General features: G+C 42.5%; 1 protein-coding gene and 1 pseudogene across 1 annotated transcript in view; one reads left to right on the top strand and one right to left on the bottom strand.

The window, feature by feature from the left end:
* Nucleotides 1–19056, top strand: part of XPC (XPC complex subunit, DNA damage recognition and repair factor) — a 38029-nt gene that overhangs the window by 3797 nt on the left and 15176 nt on the right. Inside the window, exons 2-8 of the mRNA XM_008070602.2 lie at nucleotides 2350–2545; nucleotides 4824–4936; nucleotides 6948–7071; nucleotides 8098–8182; nucleotides 10003–10160; nucleotides 10628–10748; nucleotides 18122–18211. Coding sequence (XP_008068793.1) covers nucleotides 2350–2545; nucleotides 4824–4936; nucleotides 6948–7071; nucleotides 8098–8182; nucleotides 10003–10160; nucleotides 10628–10748; nucleotides 18122–18211 — 887 coding nt within the window. The remainder of the gene's footprint in view (nucleotides 1–2349; nucleotides 2546–4823; nucleotides 4937–6947; nucleotides 7072–8097; nucleotides 8183–10002; nucleotides 10161–10627; nucleotides 10749–18121; nucleotides 18212–19056) is intronic.
* Nucleotides 17410–17851, bottom strand: LOC103273171 (annotated as a pseudogene).

Raw genomic sequence — 19056 nt, 5'->3', positions numbered from 1 at the left:
GCAGAGAGGACAGTAAATAGAAAGACTCTTAGGAGGGAATGCTCTTGGCCAGCTGGCTGGACACAGGGAGTGAGGGGCTGAGTGGGAGGAATTGAGATGAGAGACGTGGGCAGAGCTCGTAGCTTGAGAGTTTGAATCTTATTCTGAATGATTTTGTTCTAAATGCAAGGGAGATGTCGCTAGATTGTTTAGGTGTTCTTAGTAGATCTCCGTGGAAATGTAATGTATTTGTAATGTAATATGGAGGCCAAGCAAAGCACAGTGGTAATTCTCCCCTACTGAGATACAACTGAGCTCAAGGAGGCTGAATAGGCATATTAGACAACTCTAGGTCTTGAAGAGTTCTGGAAAAGAGCCTCTGGATGCTTATGACCAAAAACCCAGTGAAGAATAAAGAAAAATCATCTAGAAATAGCCACCACTATATAATGGTCTGTTTCCTTCTAGCGTGTTTTTTTCATGACAGAAAGCATACTGTAAAAACAACTTTGCATGCTTAATGTTAGATCATACATCGTTTTTCTTGTTTTTTTTTTTTAGTTGGAGTCTCACTCTGTCGCCCAGACTAGAGTGCAGTGACCGCTCCTGGCCAACGCAGCCTAGACCTGCTGGGCTCCGGCGATCCTTCCGCCTCAGCCTTCCAAGTAGCTGGAACTACAGGCGCGTGCTATCACACCTGGCTAATTTTTTGATTTATTGTAGGGATGAGGTCTCACCAAGTTGCCCAGGCGGGTCTCGAACCCATGGGCTCAGGCAGTCCACTCACCTCAGCCTCCCAAGGTGCGGGATTACAGTCTGAGCCACTGAGCCTGGCTGAAATATTTTATTCTTCAAAATTTTTTTACTTCTTAGGCTTCCAGTACAATGTTTGAAAGATGGGAATGGATAAATTCCTTCTTTTATACAACATTTTAAAAAACAACAGTATCAATGATTTATCTTGTGTTAAAACAAATGCTTCTATAATCTGAACTTTATTAAAATTACATATGATTTCATCTAGACTAAAAGGAAGAGTCTTTTTACCCCAGAAAAAGTACGTTCTTGGGGAATACGAATACCTGTCCAGAGAGTCAGCAGGATGAACCTTAAATGAAAAGACTGAATTAATTTGCTCTTGCAGGGTGATATTGTAGCCTCTTTTGGAACCTCAATAATAGCCAGATTATTTTTATTTTCTAAAATCGATTGAAGCAGTAATGCAAAGGTAAAGGCAGATTTATATAAAATTAAAGATATTTTGTGCAGATATATTTGCAAAATAGAAAAATATCCTCTGCCATATTATTTATAAATTATTAAAATTAATTTATTAATATATTTATTTATTTGTATGTAAATAAACAGGCCATGCTTTTAGACACCCTAATTTAAACAAAATCAACAGCATTGCATTTTTAAATATTTTCTCTCAACAAGAAACAATGAATATTTTAAGAAAATAAAGATATTTTTGAATCCCCTACATTTTCTTGCAAACTTAAGTTTACTGAGGTGGTTGGTACGAGTACCCTTTGGGTTGGATTGGAAAGGTTTCATAATAGCATGAGTTTTGAGCACTTTGGTCTTGAAAAATGGCAGAAACATGGATTAGTAGAAATAAGGTTGTGGTAGAACTCAGACATGTTTATGAACTTGAAGTACATAAGAGGAGTAGGTTATCTATCCCTAAAGGAAATCATTAGTCTTGGCAGATAGTAAATAAGCAGGGTGCTAATTAATGGATGACTGTATTTTCTTCACTGGAGATTAGCTGAAATTTAGGATTGGAAGTTAGATTTTTTTGAATTGGAGTCTCACTCAGTCTCACTCCAGACTGGAGTGCAGTGGCCACTCTTGGCCGGCCACCGCAGCCTCGACCTGCTGGGCTCCGGTGATCCTTCCGCCTCAGCCTTCCAAGTAGCTGGAACTACAGGCGCGCGCTGCCACGCCCGGCTAATTTTTTTTTTTAAATTTATTGTAGAGATGAGGTCTCACCAAGTTGCCCAGGTGGGTTTCGAACCCGTGGGCTCAGGCAATCCACTCACCTCAGCCTCCCAAAGTGCGAGATTACAGGCTGAGCCACTGAGCCCGGCCAGAAGGTAGATTTTATTTGAGTCAGATGATGGTCTCTGCAGTCTGAGTAGCAGAATAAAATGCTGATACAGGGGGACAGTTTTTACTGTGAACATGGATAGCTGCACATGGGAAGAAGCTAAGAGCTAGTTGCTTACCAGCCATGGGATGGTGAACAAGTGGTGGAGAGGAGGTTTGGGGAGAGAGCTCAGAGCCTTTTCATTCCTTGCCTGCAAGCCACACTCCTCTGCTTTTCTTGTCGTTTCTCACCTCTTGTTCCATGTGGTCACCTAGATGTCTCTGAAGATGAGAAACCTCCAAAGAAAAGCCTTCTCTCTAAAGTTTCACGAGGACAGAGGAAGAGAGGCTGCAGTGATCCTGGGGGCTCAGCAGATGGTCCAGCAAAAAAGAAAGTGGCCAAGGTGACTGTTAAACCTGAAAACCTCAATGTTATAAAGGTTGAAGCCCTCAGTGATGGAGATGACTTCAGGTAAGATGGGTGTAAAGCTTTGGACCAAGTCTTCATTGTTCCCTTCGGAGAAGTGTGAATAATAAAGCCCACTCTTCTTACTTGTCACTGGGATCCTTGGAAAAGATTGAATCTTTAAACTTTTTTAGATAGAACTCAGACCAATAAGAACTGGAAACTTCAGATGAGGACAGTGACCCAGAAAATGATTTATTGTGATTACACAGCTAGATAGGGGCAAAAGCAGGAGGACCGAGGTCTTCTGACTTCTGCTGCCGTGCTCTTTCTACTACTTAAGAAATCAGATATACACAAAATATTGGTACAAAACCTTCGCCTGCCATTGCAGGCTGAGTTTGTCCTGCTGTCCTCAAGCACATTCCACTCCTGCCCGACTGGACTTCGCATCATCCAGTCAACACAGTCTCATGCTTTTCTACACCTTAGTTGTGCTCATATTTTCTTCTACCTGGAATGCTTGCTTTCTTCCACCTTGAAGATGCAGGTCAGAAACTCCAGGGTTCTTCTCTAGGGTCTTCACTGATTCTTCCCCCCTTTCCTCCTCTGATTTCCTGTAGTGATTCTGGAGAGGGTGACATGCCTGCCAGTTATCTGTGACCATGCTTACTGAGGCTTACTACCCTCTGACCCCCGAGGTCTGGAACTACGTGTCTCATTTTTGTATGCTATGTGGGCATTTACAACAGGGCTTTTAATTTAGCAGAAACTGAACAAATATTTTTGCAATGAATGAACATTCTTATTAATGTGCTGTGAGCAATGAATATGAGCCTAGTGAACACTTGATTATCCACCTCCTAAGAAAGTACGGGGAGAAGAGGAAGAACAGAGGGGCAGGAGTTCCTCATTCGCAGTGTAAGCTTTTCCAGCAACTGGTAGTCTGGCATAGGAGAGCTGTCCAGTAGAGGCCACAGGAAGCATTAGAAAAGAGCACAGAAAATCATACACATGTCCCCTGTTTTCACCTTTTCTCCCTTTCCCTAGGCTTTTCTGAAGAACACTTCTGAGCTTACTGCTTCCCATTGCCTCCCCTCACTAGTTGAATTCTGTCTCCAGAGACATCTACCCAAAAATAGACCAGGACACTCCCAAAGAAAACTCTGGGTTCCCCTTTCCCGTTCACCTGAGGGTTGACTGTGGTCATTTCTCCTGTGCTTATTCTAAGGGAAAATATTTGTTGTTGTGGTATTGTGAGAAGGTGATATGCTCGTAAGAGAATGTGTATGATTAAAGCTGAAGACTGAGGCTTGGTTATTTTCAGTGTCTGTGCCAAGATCTTAGATAATATTCTCACTTGGTGCCAAGTGCCAAAGTTCACAACAGCTACAAATAACTCAGTCTCTAGATGCATTTGATATTTGCAGAAATGTATTACATATTAGCAACCATTTAGTCTTGAGACATTGTTTAGCTAGCTATTTATGTAGTCATCTGCTTACCTAGCTAGCTGTTCATGTTTCTGTTGTTCTATGATTATGAATAGTCATATCCCCACTTACCTTGAAGTTGGAATTCTACCAACTCAGTCTCATACTTTTTGTGTGTGTGTGTGTGTTGGAGTCTCACTTCATTGCCCAGGCTGGAGCACAGTGGCATACTCACAGCCACCCCAGCATCGACCTGCTGGGCCCCGGCAATCCTTCCACCTCAGCCTTCCAAGTAGGTGGAACTATAGGCACACACTACCACGCCTGGCTCATTTTTTATTTATTGTAGAGATGAAGTCTCACCAAGTTGCCCAGACTGGTCTCAAACCTGTGGGCTCAGGCAGTCCACTTACTTGCTAGGCCTCCCAAAGTGCTGGGATTACAGGCTGAGCCACCAAGCCCGGCCCATACTTCTTAAAGGTAGGAAAAATCTGAGTGGTCTTATGGTAGGATAAGCAATTGTAAACTCCCTTCTCTTCCTTCTGGCCTCCAACTGCACATATCGATAACATGGATGCCACACTCTTCTGGAGCCTACGTTATTATTGATTTTTTTAGGTTTTCCCTTGCTATTTCCAGGCACAGCTATGTTTTCTTTCACACAGCTCTAAGCTGTAGGTTTTTGGACAACTATCTAGTATTAATGGAACTGACAATCAGAGCACATCTTGATGCGATTTTGAGACCCATGTTAATGGAGGAAGTCACACTCAGAGCTCACTAATCATCTTTAAATAATTGCAACAGATTCTTCATGAATAGATGGAGTTTATTTATTTATTCCATTTAGCTCAAATGTAACAATAGATATCTGAGCCTTCTTCATCTTCCTTCCTGTGATGTTTACCCAGAAACTTCCCAAGTGACCTCAAGAAGGCACACCATCCCAAGAGAGGGGCTACTGTGGCTGAAGGCAGTGACCCAGAAGATGAAGAAAGTGAAGATGACTGGGAAGAGGTCGAAGGTGAACATCTTTGTTTTCAGAATGGCTGGATTCTATTTGTTTGATTCTGTTTGAAGCTACTTGCAATGCTGTTGTTTTCTTTTGAAACTAATTTGGCAAAGATAAGGCTGTAGTAGGGACTTGCTTTGATAAATGGAAACAAAGAAGGTTGTTTATTCTTTTTCCTCTGTGACTGTCAGTGGAGTAGCTATAAAAACAGAGGCAGCATCATATAGGAGAAAAAGCACAGACTTTGCAAGTAGTTAGATCTAGGTTCAGAGCCCAGCTGTGCCATTTGTATAGTGTGGGAGCAAGTAATTTAACCTCCAGCAAGTAACTTTTCCTCTCTGAACTGGCTTTGTTCGTGGTAACATTCTGTAAACACTGAGTACTTACTATGAGCCCTGCACAGGCTAGGCTCAGAATTGTTGTGGGGAAAAAAATACTTGCAAATGTAATGAGCCTAGCTTGTCATATACTCACAATAAATAGCAGCTGGTGAGTTCCAGTATTTGTTTATTTTATTTTATTTTATTTTTTGAGTTGGAGTCTCACTCTGTCACCCAGACTGGAGTGCAGTGGCTGCTCCCGGCCGCCGCGGCCTCAACCTGCTGGGCTCCGGCGATCCTTCCGCCTCAGCCGGAATTACAGGCATGCGCTACCAGCCTGGCTGATTTTTTGATTTATTGTAGAGATGAGGTCTCGCTTCTCAGGCGGGTCTCGAACCCGCAGGCTCAGGCAATCCACTTACCTCAGCCTCCCAAAGGCACGGGATTACAGGCTGAGCCACCGAGTCTGGCTTATTTTGTTTTTTTTAAAACAGGATTTATTGAGAGGACAGAAAAACTCCCAAAGTGGGAGGGGACCCAAAGGGATTGCCCAGTAGCAGCTAATGTTATCTTGAGATTCTGCCCTTTTTGATATGACTTTTCCCTACCTTTTTATTTTGAAAATATTCAGACTCACAATAGAAATTGAAATGTACATGTACTCTTCAGTAGGTTCATTTCCTTTAACATTTTGTCACATGGAATGTGTGTTTCTTACTATAAGTATTCACTGTGGAGCCATTTGAAAGTAAGCCGCAGACATCCTGTAACTCACTGCTGAATACTTTAGTGTGCATTTCCTAGGACTGGACATTCTCCTCCATGACAAACTGACCTTATTATACCTAAGAAAGTAAAAAATAAGTCCCCAGTTGTTACAAAAATATCCTTTATAGCTGTTTCCTTTTCTTCTTTCTTTTTCCAATCCGGAATACAATCGAGGTGTAAGCTTTGCAATTTGTTGTTATGTCTCTTCAGTCTCTTGTAATGGCCAGCTGTACCCACCACCCACCACCTCTTTTTTTTTTGCTTTTCATTGCACTGTATTTTTTGAAGGGTTCTATTGTGTTGTTTTGTAGAATGTCTCATGTCCTAGTTTTGTCTGATAATCCTTAGAACAGGTGTGTTCTTGGCGTCCAGACCTTCTTTAAAGGAACTTTTGCTAATGGAGTTCTCAGTTAGATCCAGTTCAGCAAATTCAGTTCATTTTAACTAGTGTTTACAAGCAGTATAGGGGTAAGGAGATGAAAAAGATTCTTTGTCATTTACAGGTTTACAATTTAAAGTGAAAGGCAGGCACCTAAATCATGACTATGCAAAGCAAATTGTGATATGTTATTACAGCAGTACAGAGAATAAGAGATTGTTTTCATTAGCCTTTTTTTTCTTCCCAAGAGTATCTACTAAAACACATACATACATGAGCATCCGCTTTTTGTCTGCAGGGGTCTGTATCTAATTTAACCCAGTAGCTCTATGCTTTAATTTCCTCATAGAAGGCTACTTGTCTGAGTTGTTTGTGGGTTAAATAAGACAAACACATGTAAAACACTTAGCACAGTGCCTGGCAATTGTAGGAATTCAAAGCGTGGTATGTATAGTTTTCTACTCACATCTAGTCCTCACTTCTTCCCTGCAGATCCTTGATTTTGTTTAGTATGGAATCAATTATTATTATTGATTTTTAAAATTATTGTTGATAGAACTTAGTGAACCTGTGCTGGGTGATGTGGGAGAAAATACAGCCTTCTCTCAGTCTGTTGTGCCTGTAAAGCCTGTGGAGATAGAGATCGAGACACCGGAGCAGGCAAAAACAAGGGAAAGAAGGTAAGATCAGGTCCTTGCTTTTAGGTTACTGTCACATATAAGAGGCAAGAGCTGCTACTTAATGAAAACTTCTGAGAAACATGTAGGGGACACCAGGGCTGGGTATCAAAGTGGTCAGGAACCTTGGTGAGAAAGCCTAGGGTTCACCTTGAAGGACTTGAATGAGAAACCTTGTGTCCTGGCTGGGCAGATGAAGAGAGGGAACTCTGCGTGCCAATGTCTGAGCAGGTCTCTCATCATCTTACCTAATCCTTAGAACACTATTAGGATAAGGAGCTAGAACAAAAAACGGCTAAGTAATGTTCCAGGAGTCACTCAGTCAGTGAGTGGAGGAGCCAAGATGCACACCTCTCTCATCTGACCCAGCACCATGCTTTTCCCACCACAGCATGCTGTAGGACTTAAAGCAGGGCCTGCCATGGAGGAGAGCTCCCGTGTATCCCAGGGTCCCCAGGGCCTCCACAGCTTCTGATGGCTTAGGGATATAGGGTACAACCTGGTGGTTAATTGGTTAGTGAATTCCACTGTGTGGTGGGAGCATTCTTAGGCACAGAAGAGGGAGATAATAGAAGTCATTCAAGAAGTGTCAGATTTGCTTGAAGATTCATAGGACAAAAATATGAAAGAGATTTTATACTAGAACAGCATCATATACATGACTGTGCTTTAATTTAATATGAAAACAGTGGTCGTTAACTTGAGAGTCAGGAGCTGGAAGTGTCAGGTAGTCAGAAAAGACTCCTGGAGGAAATGAGCTTTAAGGCATGGCTGTGAGGTGTGATTTAGTGCTGGTTGAGAGGACAGTAGTCTGGGTAGAGAATGTCCCAAGCCAAGGTTTACGGGTGAGAAGGAGTAGGAAAGTGTGTTCAAAATAGCAGTCTTGCAGGTGGGTTCCGGTAGCACAGCCTTGTGTAGGAGAACAGGGAGCATGATTCACATATCATTACGAGCAGGAGGAGTTGACGGGGGGTGGGTCTGGTTTCACTTTTCTGCTTTTTTTTTGGATTTTTTCACTATGTGCTGCAGTGAAAAGATAAAAATGGAGTTTGAGGCACATCTTCGGAGGATGATGAAACGTTTCAATAAGGAGGTCCTTGAGGACACACACAAGGTAAGGGCAGTGGTGGTGAGAAGGACAGTATTCTTCGGTGTAGAGAACTTGACTTCTCAGTCAGTCAGACCAAGGCTTGATTTCTGGTTCTGTTGTTCACTGTGTGGCCTTTGCAAGTTTCTTACTGGCTGTGAGCCTTTGTTTCCTCACCTCTGAAGTGGGGGTAACACTAGTGCCTACCTTGGAGGGTGGCTGTGTGTTATAGGTGAGGTAGTCGTAGCACAGTTCTTGGCTCAACAACAGGAGCTCACCTTGCATCTCTTCTTTTAGCCGTTCAGTGGCATTAATTCTGATCTCTGCTAAAGTCACCGTGGCTTTGACTTTAATGGGGAGTTGTTGAATACCTCTGCAGACCTAGCAAGGCGCCTTGGTATTGAGGGAATAGAGACTTGTGTAAAGCTTATTCCTACAGTTAAGGAGTGTCTGAGCTCACAGACGAACAAGGACTTCCAAACAGAAACTCAAGACTGTGTTTAGCACAGTGAAGGGAGGTCAGTGTGGGTCTGTGTAGCTGAGGAAGGCTTGATTTAGGAGAAAGGGTCAAAAGCTCTAGCCACATTGTGGAGGGGACGGTGGGATGACTTGCTGGTCTGCATGTGTGGAGGGTGTGCGTGGTGGATGGTGAGGGAAGGGAAGGCTTTGATTTTCCTCTGGTGGGCAGTGGGCTGCCAGGGTGGGGAGCGATGAGATGGGAGAGCTGCTGTGCGTGCAGCTCCCACTGGAACCTTGAGGCTCAGGGGTGGCCAAGTGGCTCGAGAAGGGGACACCACCTCCCAGAGACCTGCGGGATGAAATGAGACAGCTGTGTGTGTTTCACCACTTGCTGGGTGTCAGAGATGAAAGAGGGGGAAGAATCAAGATACCTCCAAGGATTAGAGCCTGAGTGAGGAAAGAGGCAGCACTGTCGGTTAAGTGGGGAGGCTGCTATTGGGGAGCAGGAAGCCAATTGAAGGGAACGTGATGCAAAGCCGTGTGTGAGAGAAGGGGAAGACAGCCACATGAGCATGTCAGTAGGCTGGCAGAGGGTGGATTAGGGGGCAGAGGTTGGCAGAGACGCGAGGTCTGTGGCAGAGAAGTTTGGGCTCAGCACACTCAGAAGTGGTGAGAACAGTCCAGCGAATCCGCATGGCACCCCAGCTTCCACAGGCTCCCGGGCAGTCTTGCCAGCTCTGGCCCACTCCCTTTTCCTCCTGATCTGGCTGGAGCATTTCATCCAGAAACCCTAAAGTATGTGTCTCTAAAAGACGTTCTCTCTTGGGATAAAAGACGCTTGTATTTCGAAGCTTTGCAATTTGACGATCCTTTGAGGAGGTGAGTGTATGGAAAGAGAAAGGGGGGGCGAAACACAGAGTCTCAGAAAATGGGTAATGCCAGCACTTTTACTTTCTCATAGGTAGAAATGGCAATGAATATCTCTTTTCTTTTTTTTTTTTTGAGTTGGAGTCTCACTCTGTTGCCCAGACTGGAGTGCAGTAGCTGCCCCCGGCCACCGCAGCCTTGACCTGCTGGGCTCCGGCGATCCTTCTGCCTCAGCCTTCCAAGTAGCTGGAACTGCAGGCGCGTGCTACCACACCCGGCTAATTTTTTGATTTATTGTAGAGATGAGGTCTCACCAAGTTTCCTGGGAGGGTCTCAAACTTGCGGGCTCAGGTAATTCACCTGCCTCAGTCTCCCAAAGTGCTGGGATTACAGGCTGAGCCACCAAGCCCGGCCCAACAAATATTTCTTTATCCACAAGGGGTCTTGAGTTTGGCAACACAGATCCCTGCTCGTTTTTAGCCTTCCTCCTATGTTCCTTCCTCCTTTCCTCCTCTTCGCAGGTTCATCTTCTGTGCCTGCTGGCAAATGGCTTTTATCGAAATAGCATTTGCAACCAGCCAGATCTGCGTGCTATTGGCCTTTCCATTATCCCAATTCGTTTTACCAAAGTGCTGCCTCAAGATGTGGATACCTACTACCTCTCCAACCTGGTGAAGTGGTAAGGCCCTCTTCCCTGCAGAGCTTGAGTGTGGGATTTGTGGTTCTCTTGGGCTGGGTTCAGTTCAGTTTCGCAGACCTTCCCTGTGGTGTGAACTGTGTACCAGGCAGTGGGCATGGCATTGCAGACAGAAAAAGACCACTCATGGTCCTGCCCTGTAGAGTTGTCAGGCTGGTGGTAGACAAATTCAGACCAGGTAATTACAGAGTAGTGTGAGGACTGCTTGGAGGAGGTATTTTGTAGACTATGGGCATGCACAGCAGGAGCTCTGGGAAGGCTTTCTGAGGGGGTGAGGTCTGAGTTGGGTCTGCAGTGATGATAGGAGTTAGCCAGACAAACTGGGAAGAGTGGGACGGAGGCAGGCAGGTCTCACAACCCACCCCCCATTTGATTTTCTTGGCTGTAAAAGAATGAAAATTCTTCTTTGCCCTGACATCTGATACAAAGAATGCCTGGTTTCTCCCCAGGTTCATTGGAACATTTACAGTTAATGCAGACCTTTCAGTCAATGAGCAAGATGGCCTGCAGACTACGTTGGAAAGGAGATTTGCTATTTACTCTGCACGAGATGATGAAGAATTGGTGCATGTAAGTGATTCCTCCAAGAGCACTGTTTTATTAGTACTGTTAATTAATAATCATGGCAATCATGTGCCAGACACCACTCCCGATGTTTCACATGTATTACCTTTTATCCAGCCTTCATAGTGACCTCCATAGAAACTTAAAACTGTAGGAGCCCAGTGCTACCCCTGAGGCCATTCAGTTGGTGAGCATTGGAGTCAAGACTAGGGTTATAGTCTGAGTGGAAGGCCTGCATGCTTTCCTTCCTGTAACTTGGTGTCCTGGTGTACTAAAGCTCTTAGTTTTTGGCCAGATGCCTTAGAAATGTTTTCATTAATTGTTCAGATATTGTGTTCAGAAGTCCCAAGGAAATGTTTTTCAGATTGGATGCGGAAGTCTTTGAAAATGTGTTGCCATACCTCACATTTGGGTGGTGACACTGGCAGGCAGCTGTGGAGTAAGGAAGGTTCTTAGGAAGAAGGAATTGTGGTGGCAAAGTGATCCATAGGATAAACAGGATTTCTCAAATACCTACAGGCACCCGTAGGCAAGGCTGTGTCTGAATAAAACAAAAACAGAGCTGGAAATGTAGTTTCATCTCTGGAAGAATCTTGCTAATTCATATACTTGTATTTGGGAGCCCCATGTTGTCTGTGTGTTTGGAAAAAGAGACCCGACTTTGTATATGTAGAGGCCAAATGGCTGACATCTTTAGTTTTCTTTTTCTGTGTTAACTTTAAAAATCTAAGGGCCAGGGTCGGTGGCTTAGCCTGTAACCCCAGCACTTTGGGATGCAGAGGCGAGTGGATTGCCTGAGCCCATGGGTTCAAGACCAGCCCAGGCAACTTGGCAAGACCTCATCTCTACAATAAATCAAAAATTAGCTGGGCATAGTAGCGCGCGCCTGTAATTCTGGCTACTTGAAAGGCTGAGGCGGAAGGATCACCGGAGCCCAGCAGGTTGACGCTGGGGTGGCCATGAGAGTGCCACTGCACTCCAACCTGGGCGACGGAGTAAGACTCCCAACTCAAAGAAAAAAAAAATCTAAGATGTTTGGCAAGGCTGATATTTCTAATACTGCTGCCAGAGAAAACCATTAATATTTTAGTATTGTCCTTCCAGACTTTGTTCCTGTGTATTTGTGTACATATGTATTTGTTTTGCTTGCTTTTTAAAAGCAAAAATGGATCATATGGTTTTTTAAGAGGGTACAATTCAGTGGCCATTTAGTACATTTACAATGTTGGGCAACCACCATCTCTACTTCCATACTATTCTTGTTACCCCTAAGGGTGATTTATTGTAGAGACGAGGCCTCGCCAAGTTGCCCGGGCTGGTCTTGAACCTGTGGGCTCAGGCAATCCTCTCACCTTGACCTTCCAATGTCTCCCATTCTTTAGGTTGTCTTTTTACTTTCTTGTTAGAATCCTTTGATACACAGAAGTTTTTAATTTTGGTAAAGTCCAAGTTACCTATTTTTCTTTAGTTCTTTGTGCATTTGGTGCCATATCTAAGAATCCATTGCCAAATCCAAGATCATAAAAATTTATCCCTGTGTTTTCTTGTTTTCTTGCTCTTACATTTAGGTCTTCATCCATTGTGAGTTAATATTTGTACGTGAGTAGGTGTTCAACTTACTTCTTATGCATGTAGATATCCAGTGGTCCCAGCACTATTATTTGAAGAGATTATTTAACTATTTGCTTTATTATTTTCATTAGTTGTTGAAGAGACTATTTTTATTGGAAAGTGAATGGTCTTGGCACCTGTGTCAAATATTAACTGGCATAAATGTATGGGTTAATTTCCATCCTCCTAATTTTATTCCATTGGTCTACATGTCTATTCTTAGGCCAATATACCACTGTTTTAATTATTGTAGCTTTGTAGTAAGTTTTTTTTTTTTTTTTTTAGTCAGAGTCTTGCTCTGTTGTCCCAGGCTGGAGTGCATTGGCACACTCATTGTCACCGCAGCCTTGACCTGCTGGGTTCAGACAATCCTTCTACCTCAGCCTTCCAAGTAGCTGGAACGAACTACAGGTGCACGCCACCATGCTCAGCTAATTTTTTGATTTATTGTAGAGACAAGGTCTTGCCAAGTTGTCCAGGCTGGTCTCAAACCCCTGGACTTGGGAATTCCTCTCCCTTTGGCCTCCTAAAGTGCTGGGCTTATAGGCATGAGTCACTGTACCCGACTTGTAGCAAGTTTTGAAATCAGGAGGTGTCAGTGTAATTTTATTCTTCATTTACAATACTACTTTGGGTATTTGGGGCCTTTTTCAATTTAGTATGAATTTGATTGGTCTGCTTTTCCATTTCTGTGATAAAGGTTGTTGGAATTTTGGTAGGGATTGCGTTGAATTGATAGATTGATTTGGGTAGCATTGCCATCTGGACTATTAGGTCTTCCAGTCCATCAACATGGTTGTCTTTCCTTTTATTTATGTTTTTAATTTCTTCCAGCTGTGTTTTATAGTTTTCAATGTTCTTGGTTAAGTTTTTTCTCATGTACTATATTATTTTTGATGGTATTGTATATGATATTGTTTTCATATACACTTCTTGGTTAAGTTTTTTCTCATGTACTATATTATTTTTGATGGTATTGTATATGATATTGTTTTCCTAATTTCATTTTTAGATTATTCATTGCAGGTATATGGAAACACAACTGATTTTTTGTGTTAATCTTGTACCCTGTAGCTTTGCTGAATTCATTTATTAGCTCTAGTAGCTTTCTTGTGCATTCTTTGAGATTTTCTATATGTGTAGGAGCATATAATATATGAATAGATTATTTACTTCTTTCTTTCCTGTTTGCATGCCTTTTGTTTCTTTTTTATTATTTTCTTTTCGTTTATTTATTTTTTGAGTTGGGGGTCTCACTCTGTCGCCCAGGCTATAATGCAGTAGCACAATCACAGCTCACCACAGCCCCAAACTCCTGGGCTCAAGTGATCCTCTTACCTCAGCCCCCGAACAGCTGGGACTATAGGCGTGTGTCACTATGCCTGGCTAATTTTTGATGTTTTGTAGAGACAGGGTCGTACTATGTTGCCAAGGCTGGTCTTGAACTCCTGGCTTCAAGAGATCCTCCCACCTCAGCCTTTTAAAGTGCTTGGATTATAGGTGTGAGCCATTGCACCCGGCCTTGTTTTCTTTTTTCTTAAGTAATTGTTTTTGCTAGGACTTCAGGTACAGTGTTGAACAGCAGTGGTGAAAGTGGGCTCCTTGTCTTGTTCTGGATAGTAGAAGAGCACACTTTCAACCTTTCATCATTAAGTATGGGTTTTATGAGCTGTAGGTTTTCATGAATGCTCTTTATCATGTTGAGGAAGTTCCCTTCTATTCCTAGTTTTCTGAGTTTTTTTTTTAATCATGAAAGCATGTCGGATTTTTTCAAATGCTTTTTTGTGTCAACTAAAATGATACTGTGGAATTTTATTTGTTTATTTTATTGATATGGTATACTATGTTGGCTGATTTTTTTAAAAAAATGTTGAACCACCCTTACATTCCTGGAATAAGTCTCAGTTGGTTATGTTTTGTAACCCTTTTAATATAATATTTAATTCAGTTTGTTAGTATTTTGTTGGGATTTTGAATCTATGTTTAGAAAGGATATTGGTTTGTTTTCTTTGTGATGTGTTTATCTGGCTTTGGTATTAGGTTAATGCTGGCCTCATAGAACAAGTTAGAAAGTATTTCCTCTTCTAATGTTTGGAAGAGTTTGAGAAGGATTACTGTTAATTCCTCTTTAAATGTTTGGTAGAATTCACAATTGAACAAGTGAGGTCATCTGGTCCTGGACTGTTCTTTGTTGAGAGGTTTTTGATTTCTGATTCAAGCAATTTTTATGGGTCTATTCAGATTTTCTGTTTCTTTTTGAATCAGGTTTGGCAATTTGTATGTTTCTAGGAATTTGTCTATTTCATCTAGGTTATTTAAGTTGTTGGTATAGAGATCATTCAGTTTTGTAACCTGATTTTTTTTTTCCTCAGCAGCATATGTTTATAAATTACTTGTTAAAGGTGATGACTGTATATGTCTGGTTAGCAGTAGACTTTCCAGAGTACTGTCACATTCATTACCTTATTTAATTTTCTTTAAAGTCTTTATAGTTGTTTAAAGACGAGGCAGAGATTATTATAAATGGAGAAATCTAGCTTTAGAAGAGTCAGGCTGAAGCCGGGCATGATGGCTCATGCCTGTAATCCTAGTACTTTGGGAGGCTAAGGCAAGAGGATTGCCTGAGTCCAAGGGCTCAAGACCTGCCTGGGCAATTAGGCAAGACCTCATCTCTACGATAAATCAAAAAATTAGCTGGGCATGGTGGTTCATGCCTGTAGTTCCAGTTACTTGGAAGGTTGAGACGGAAGGATCACCTGAACCCAGCAGGTTGAGGCTGTGGCATCCATGAACATACCACTGCACTGCAGCCTGGGCAACAGAGTGACACTCTAACTCAAAAAAAAAAGAAATGAAAAAAGTCATGCCAAGTGCGGTGGCTCCTACCTGTGATCCCAGCACTTTGGGAGGTGGAGGCAAGAGGATTGCCTGAGTACAGGGAGTTGAGACCAGCCTGGGCAACTTGGCGAGACCTCATCTCTACGATAAAATAGAAAAAAAAAAATTAGCCAGACATGGTGGCGCATGCCTGTGGTTCCAACTACTTTGAAAGCTGAGGTGCAAGGATCACCTGAGCCCAGCAGGTCCAGGCTGTGGTGACTGTGAGTGTGCCTCGGCACTCCTTCCTGGGCAAGAGCAAGATTCCTACTGAAAAACAAAAAACAAAAATATTCTGGAAATTATTAGGCTGGGCACTGTGGCTCCTGCCTGTAATCCTTTGGAAAGCAGAGGCAAGAGGATGCCTGAGCTCAGGGGTTCAAGACTAACCTGAGAAACATGGTAAGAGCTTATATCTACAATAAATCGAAAAATTAGCCGGGCGTGGTGGTGTGTGCCTGTGGTTCCAGCTATTTGGAAGGCTGAAACAGAAGGATCACCTGAGCCCAAGCAGGTCGAGGCTTTGGTGACCGTGAGCAGGTTGCTGTACTCCAACCTGGGTGACGGAGTGTGACTCCAACTCAAAAAAAAAAGAAAAGAAAAGTCACTCAGCTAGTGGTGAATACTTAGTTATCCAGCTTATTATAGACTTGTGCTCCTGTGTCACACTGTATAATAAACTAAGAAATTAATACTAGCACAATACTGTCCGCTAAACTACAGATATTATTTGAATTTTCCAAGTTTTTTCACTGATGTCCTTTTTCTGTTCCAGGAGCTAACCCCGGATACTATATTGCATTTGGTTATCACATCTCCTTAGTCTCCAGTAGTATGACAGTTTCTTGGTCTTTCCTTGTCTTTCATGGCCTTGACACTTTTGACCAAAATAATTATTTATCTTGTCATAACATGGCTTCTCACAATAAACCTGCCTTCCTGTTTCTGATTTTCATCTCTGACTTTCTTACAAGGGTATTATGTAATTAAGGAGAACTGTGAGGACCTGGAGATCTGTGTAGGGAGACCTTGCTATCACTGATGCTATTTGGAGGTCAAGTCTCCTGGGGAGGCTCCTGTGCTTGCCAGTTAACAGAATGTCTAGAATGGCAGTCTCCAGTTGAGCGATTCATTATAGGAAGAAAGAATAAGGTGATCTTTTCTACTTTTTCTTTAAGTGATATTTTCTAATTTTTCTTCCCAAAGTGGTATTTTGTTTTATTGTTTTATTTTAATCATGAATACACCACATACTGAATACAGATCAATCAGAAGATAGGTAAGCAGAAAAAAAACATGTAAATAGCCATAACTCAGTATATGGATCCTTTTTTAAACACACATGTAAATCTATATTGTATTTGCATATAATTTTTTCATACAGAAATATGATCACATCATACTTTGGCTATAGCACAAGTTATATTTTTCAAATGGACAAAAAATTGGTATCATTTACAGTATCTTAAGATAAATTGCCTTTGATTGGGAGTTTCCTTTCTAGTACTTTGAGGTCTACGAGATGTATCTAGAAAATTTACTATTGTCCGGGCTCAGTGGCTCAGCCTGTAATCCCAGCACTTTGGGAGGCCAAGGCAAGTGGATTGCCTGAGCCCGCGGATTCAAGACCCACCCAGGCAACCTGGCAAGACCTTGTCTCTACAATAAAAATAAAAAATTATCCGGGCATGGTAGCGCATGCCTGTAGTTCTGGCTACTTGGAAGGCTGAGGTGGAAGGATCGCTGGAGTCTGGGCAACAGAGTGAGACTCCAACTCAAAAAAAAAAAAAAAAAAGCTGGGCTTGGTGGCTCTGCCTGTAATCCTGTGCTTTGGGAGGCTGAGGTGATTGGATTGCCTGAGCCCGCGGGTTCGAGACCTGCCTGGGCAACTTGGTGAGACCTCATCTCTACAATTACAAAAAAAAAAAAAAATGAGCCGGGCGTGGTAGCGCGCGCCTGTAGTTCCAGCTACTTGGAAGGCTGAGGCGGAAGGATCGCCGGAGCCCAGCAGGTCGAGGCTGCGGTGGCCAGGAGCTTGTCACTGCACTCCAGCCTGGGCGACGGAGTGAGACTCCAACTCAAAAAAAAAGAAAAAAAAGAAAATTTACTGCTGTGAAGAATGAAGACTGCTTAAATTGAATAGGGGTGAAGGGCAAGGGCCTATGGCTTTTCTTTCTGATTAACTGCTGTAACACTGTCTTTCAGGTAGCTGAGAGAGTTTCATGTGTTCCTTAGATATTGTTAGATGCCAAAGCTCTTGCAGGACAGCTTTGATGCTATATGAGTCCTGCCCTTTTGCCAGCACTAATATGGCTCTTAGGTCCACCACTGCATTAAAACTGTTAGCTCCACTTATATTAATTTTGTTACAAATCTTACAAAGCGGGTGCTTCTGGGTATTTAGGTCCACATTCTGTCTGAAGGCTATAATTTTGGTTTCCATAACTTGTTCTTGGAGGCCCAGTTGTCATTTCTGTCCATTTTGTAAGTGTCATGTCTTCATCCTCTTCTAGACCCCAGCTAACTGTGCCATCTCCTTCTCCTTTCTGGCCTTCTTTGAGTTCTTCCAACAGTCGGAAATTGCAAGGGACTTTTACTCCTGAGCCCGTGGTGGCTGTCATCTTGCGTTGCTGTTGCACCACATCATATATTTTATAAAGAAAAACTTCTTTCTCATTTAATTTACGGTGAGCATTTTCCCGTTTTTCTACAAAGATGACTCTCTGCAGTATCATTTTCAATGGTGTTGAGAGTTCCAGTCTTCTGCTGTTTTTCTGCAGTTTGGTTGCTTCCAACTTTTCCCTGTCATAAGCAAGCACCCAGCAAACACTGAACCAATTAAATCCTTAATTATTTCCTTAGACTAAATAATCTTTCCCTTTTCATTGTAGATATTTTTACTGATTCTCCGGGCTCTGCAGCTCCTGACCCGACTGGTGTTGTCTCTAAAGCCAATTCCTCTGAAGTCATCAGCAGCAAAGGTGAGGTTCTCAGAAGGGCAGTTGACTAGGAGGACAGAAATTGTCATACGTAAAGAAAAAATTGGTCATTGTTATATTTTTAAGAGCTGATCTATGAAGCTTGGGTGCCTGTGGTTCCAGCTATTTGGAAGGCTGAAGCAGAAGGATCACCTGAGCCCAAGCAGGTTGAGGCCTTGGTGGCTGTGAGCATGTTGCTGCACTCCAACCTGGGTGACAGAGTGTGACTCCAACTCAAAAAAAAAAAAAAAAAAAAGTCACTCAGCTAGTGGTGAATACCTGCCTTGCATATACCCCACATTAGGGAAGACTGAGCATGAGGGGGTGTCTGGCTCCTGAGCTTTGAGTGCAGAGTGGCCCACAAGAGGGCCTAACTCCGAGGGGCTTTAGTTTTTGTTCTGTAAATTGGCAGAATGTTTTCTGTCCTCATTAGCAATGTGGAGTACTGATGGGTAAAGGACTCTGAATTTTGTGATGCTCCAGAAAGGAAGCCAAATGCTGTACTCATTGGGGTCTTTGCATTATCTGAAGCCTGACGGTCTAGACATTGATTTGAATAATTTCTGTATTCTTAAAACTACAGCTATATTAAGTCCATAAGTAACTGTTTGCAAAACATGTATGTGCAAGGTGCATATTCTTATTGCTGAGGAAACTGAGACTTGGAGATTAATGAATTTATCTAACTTAAGTAACAGATAAAAGAAAGAACTGGAATTTGATTTTTTATTTTATTTTAAAGATGTGGGATGCAATTCAGGTATACAAGAAGAACTGGAATTTGAACCCAGGATTGTCTGTTCCCACATCCCATGTTCTTTTCTCTACAGTTAGGAGTACTACGAATT

This window comes from Carlito syrichta, unplaced genomic scaffold (assembly GCF_000164805.1).
Source record: "Carlito syrichta isolate Samal-C Ts95f unplaced genomic scaffold, Tarsius_syrichta-2.0.1 Scaffold313839, whole genome shotgun sequence".
Lineage (NCBI taxonomy): Eukaryota > Metazoa > Chordata > Mammalia > Primates > Tarsiidae > Carlito > Carlito syrichta.
Note: the sequence above shows the minus strand (reverse complement) of the source record. Positions and strands in the feature narration are given on the sequence as shown.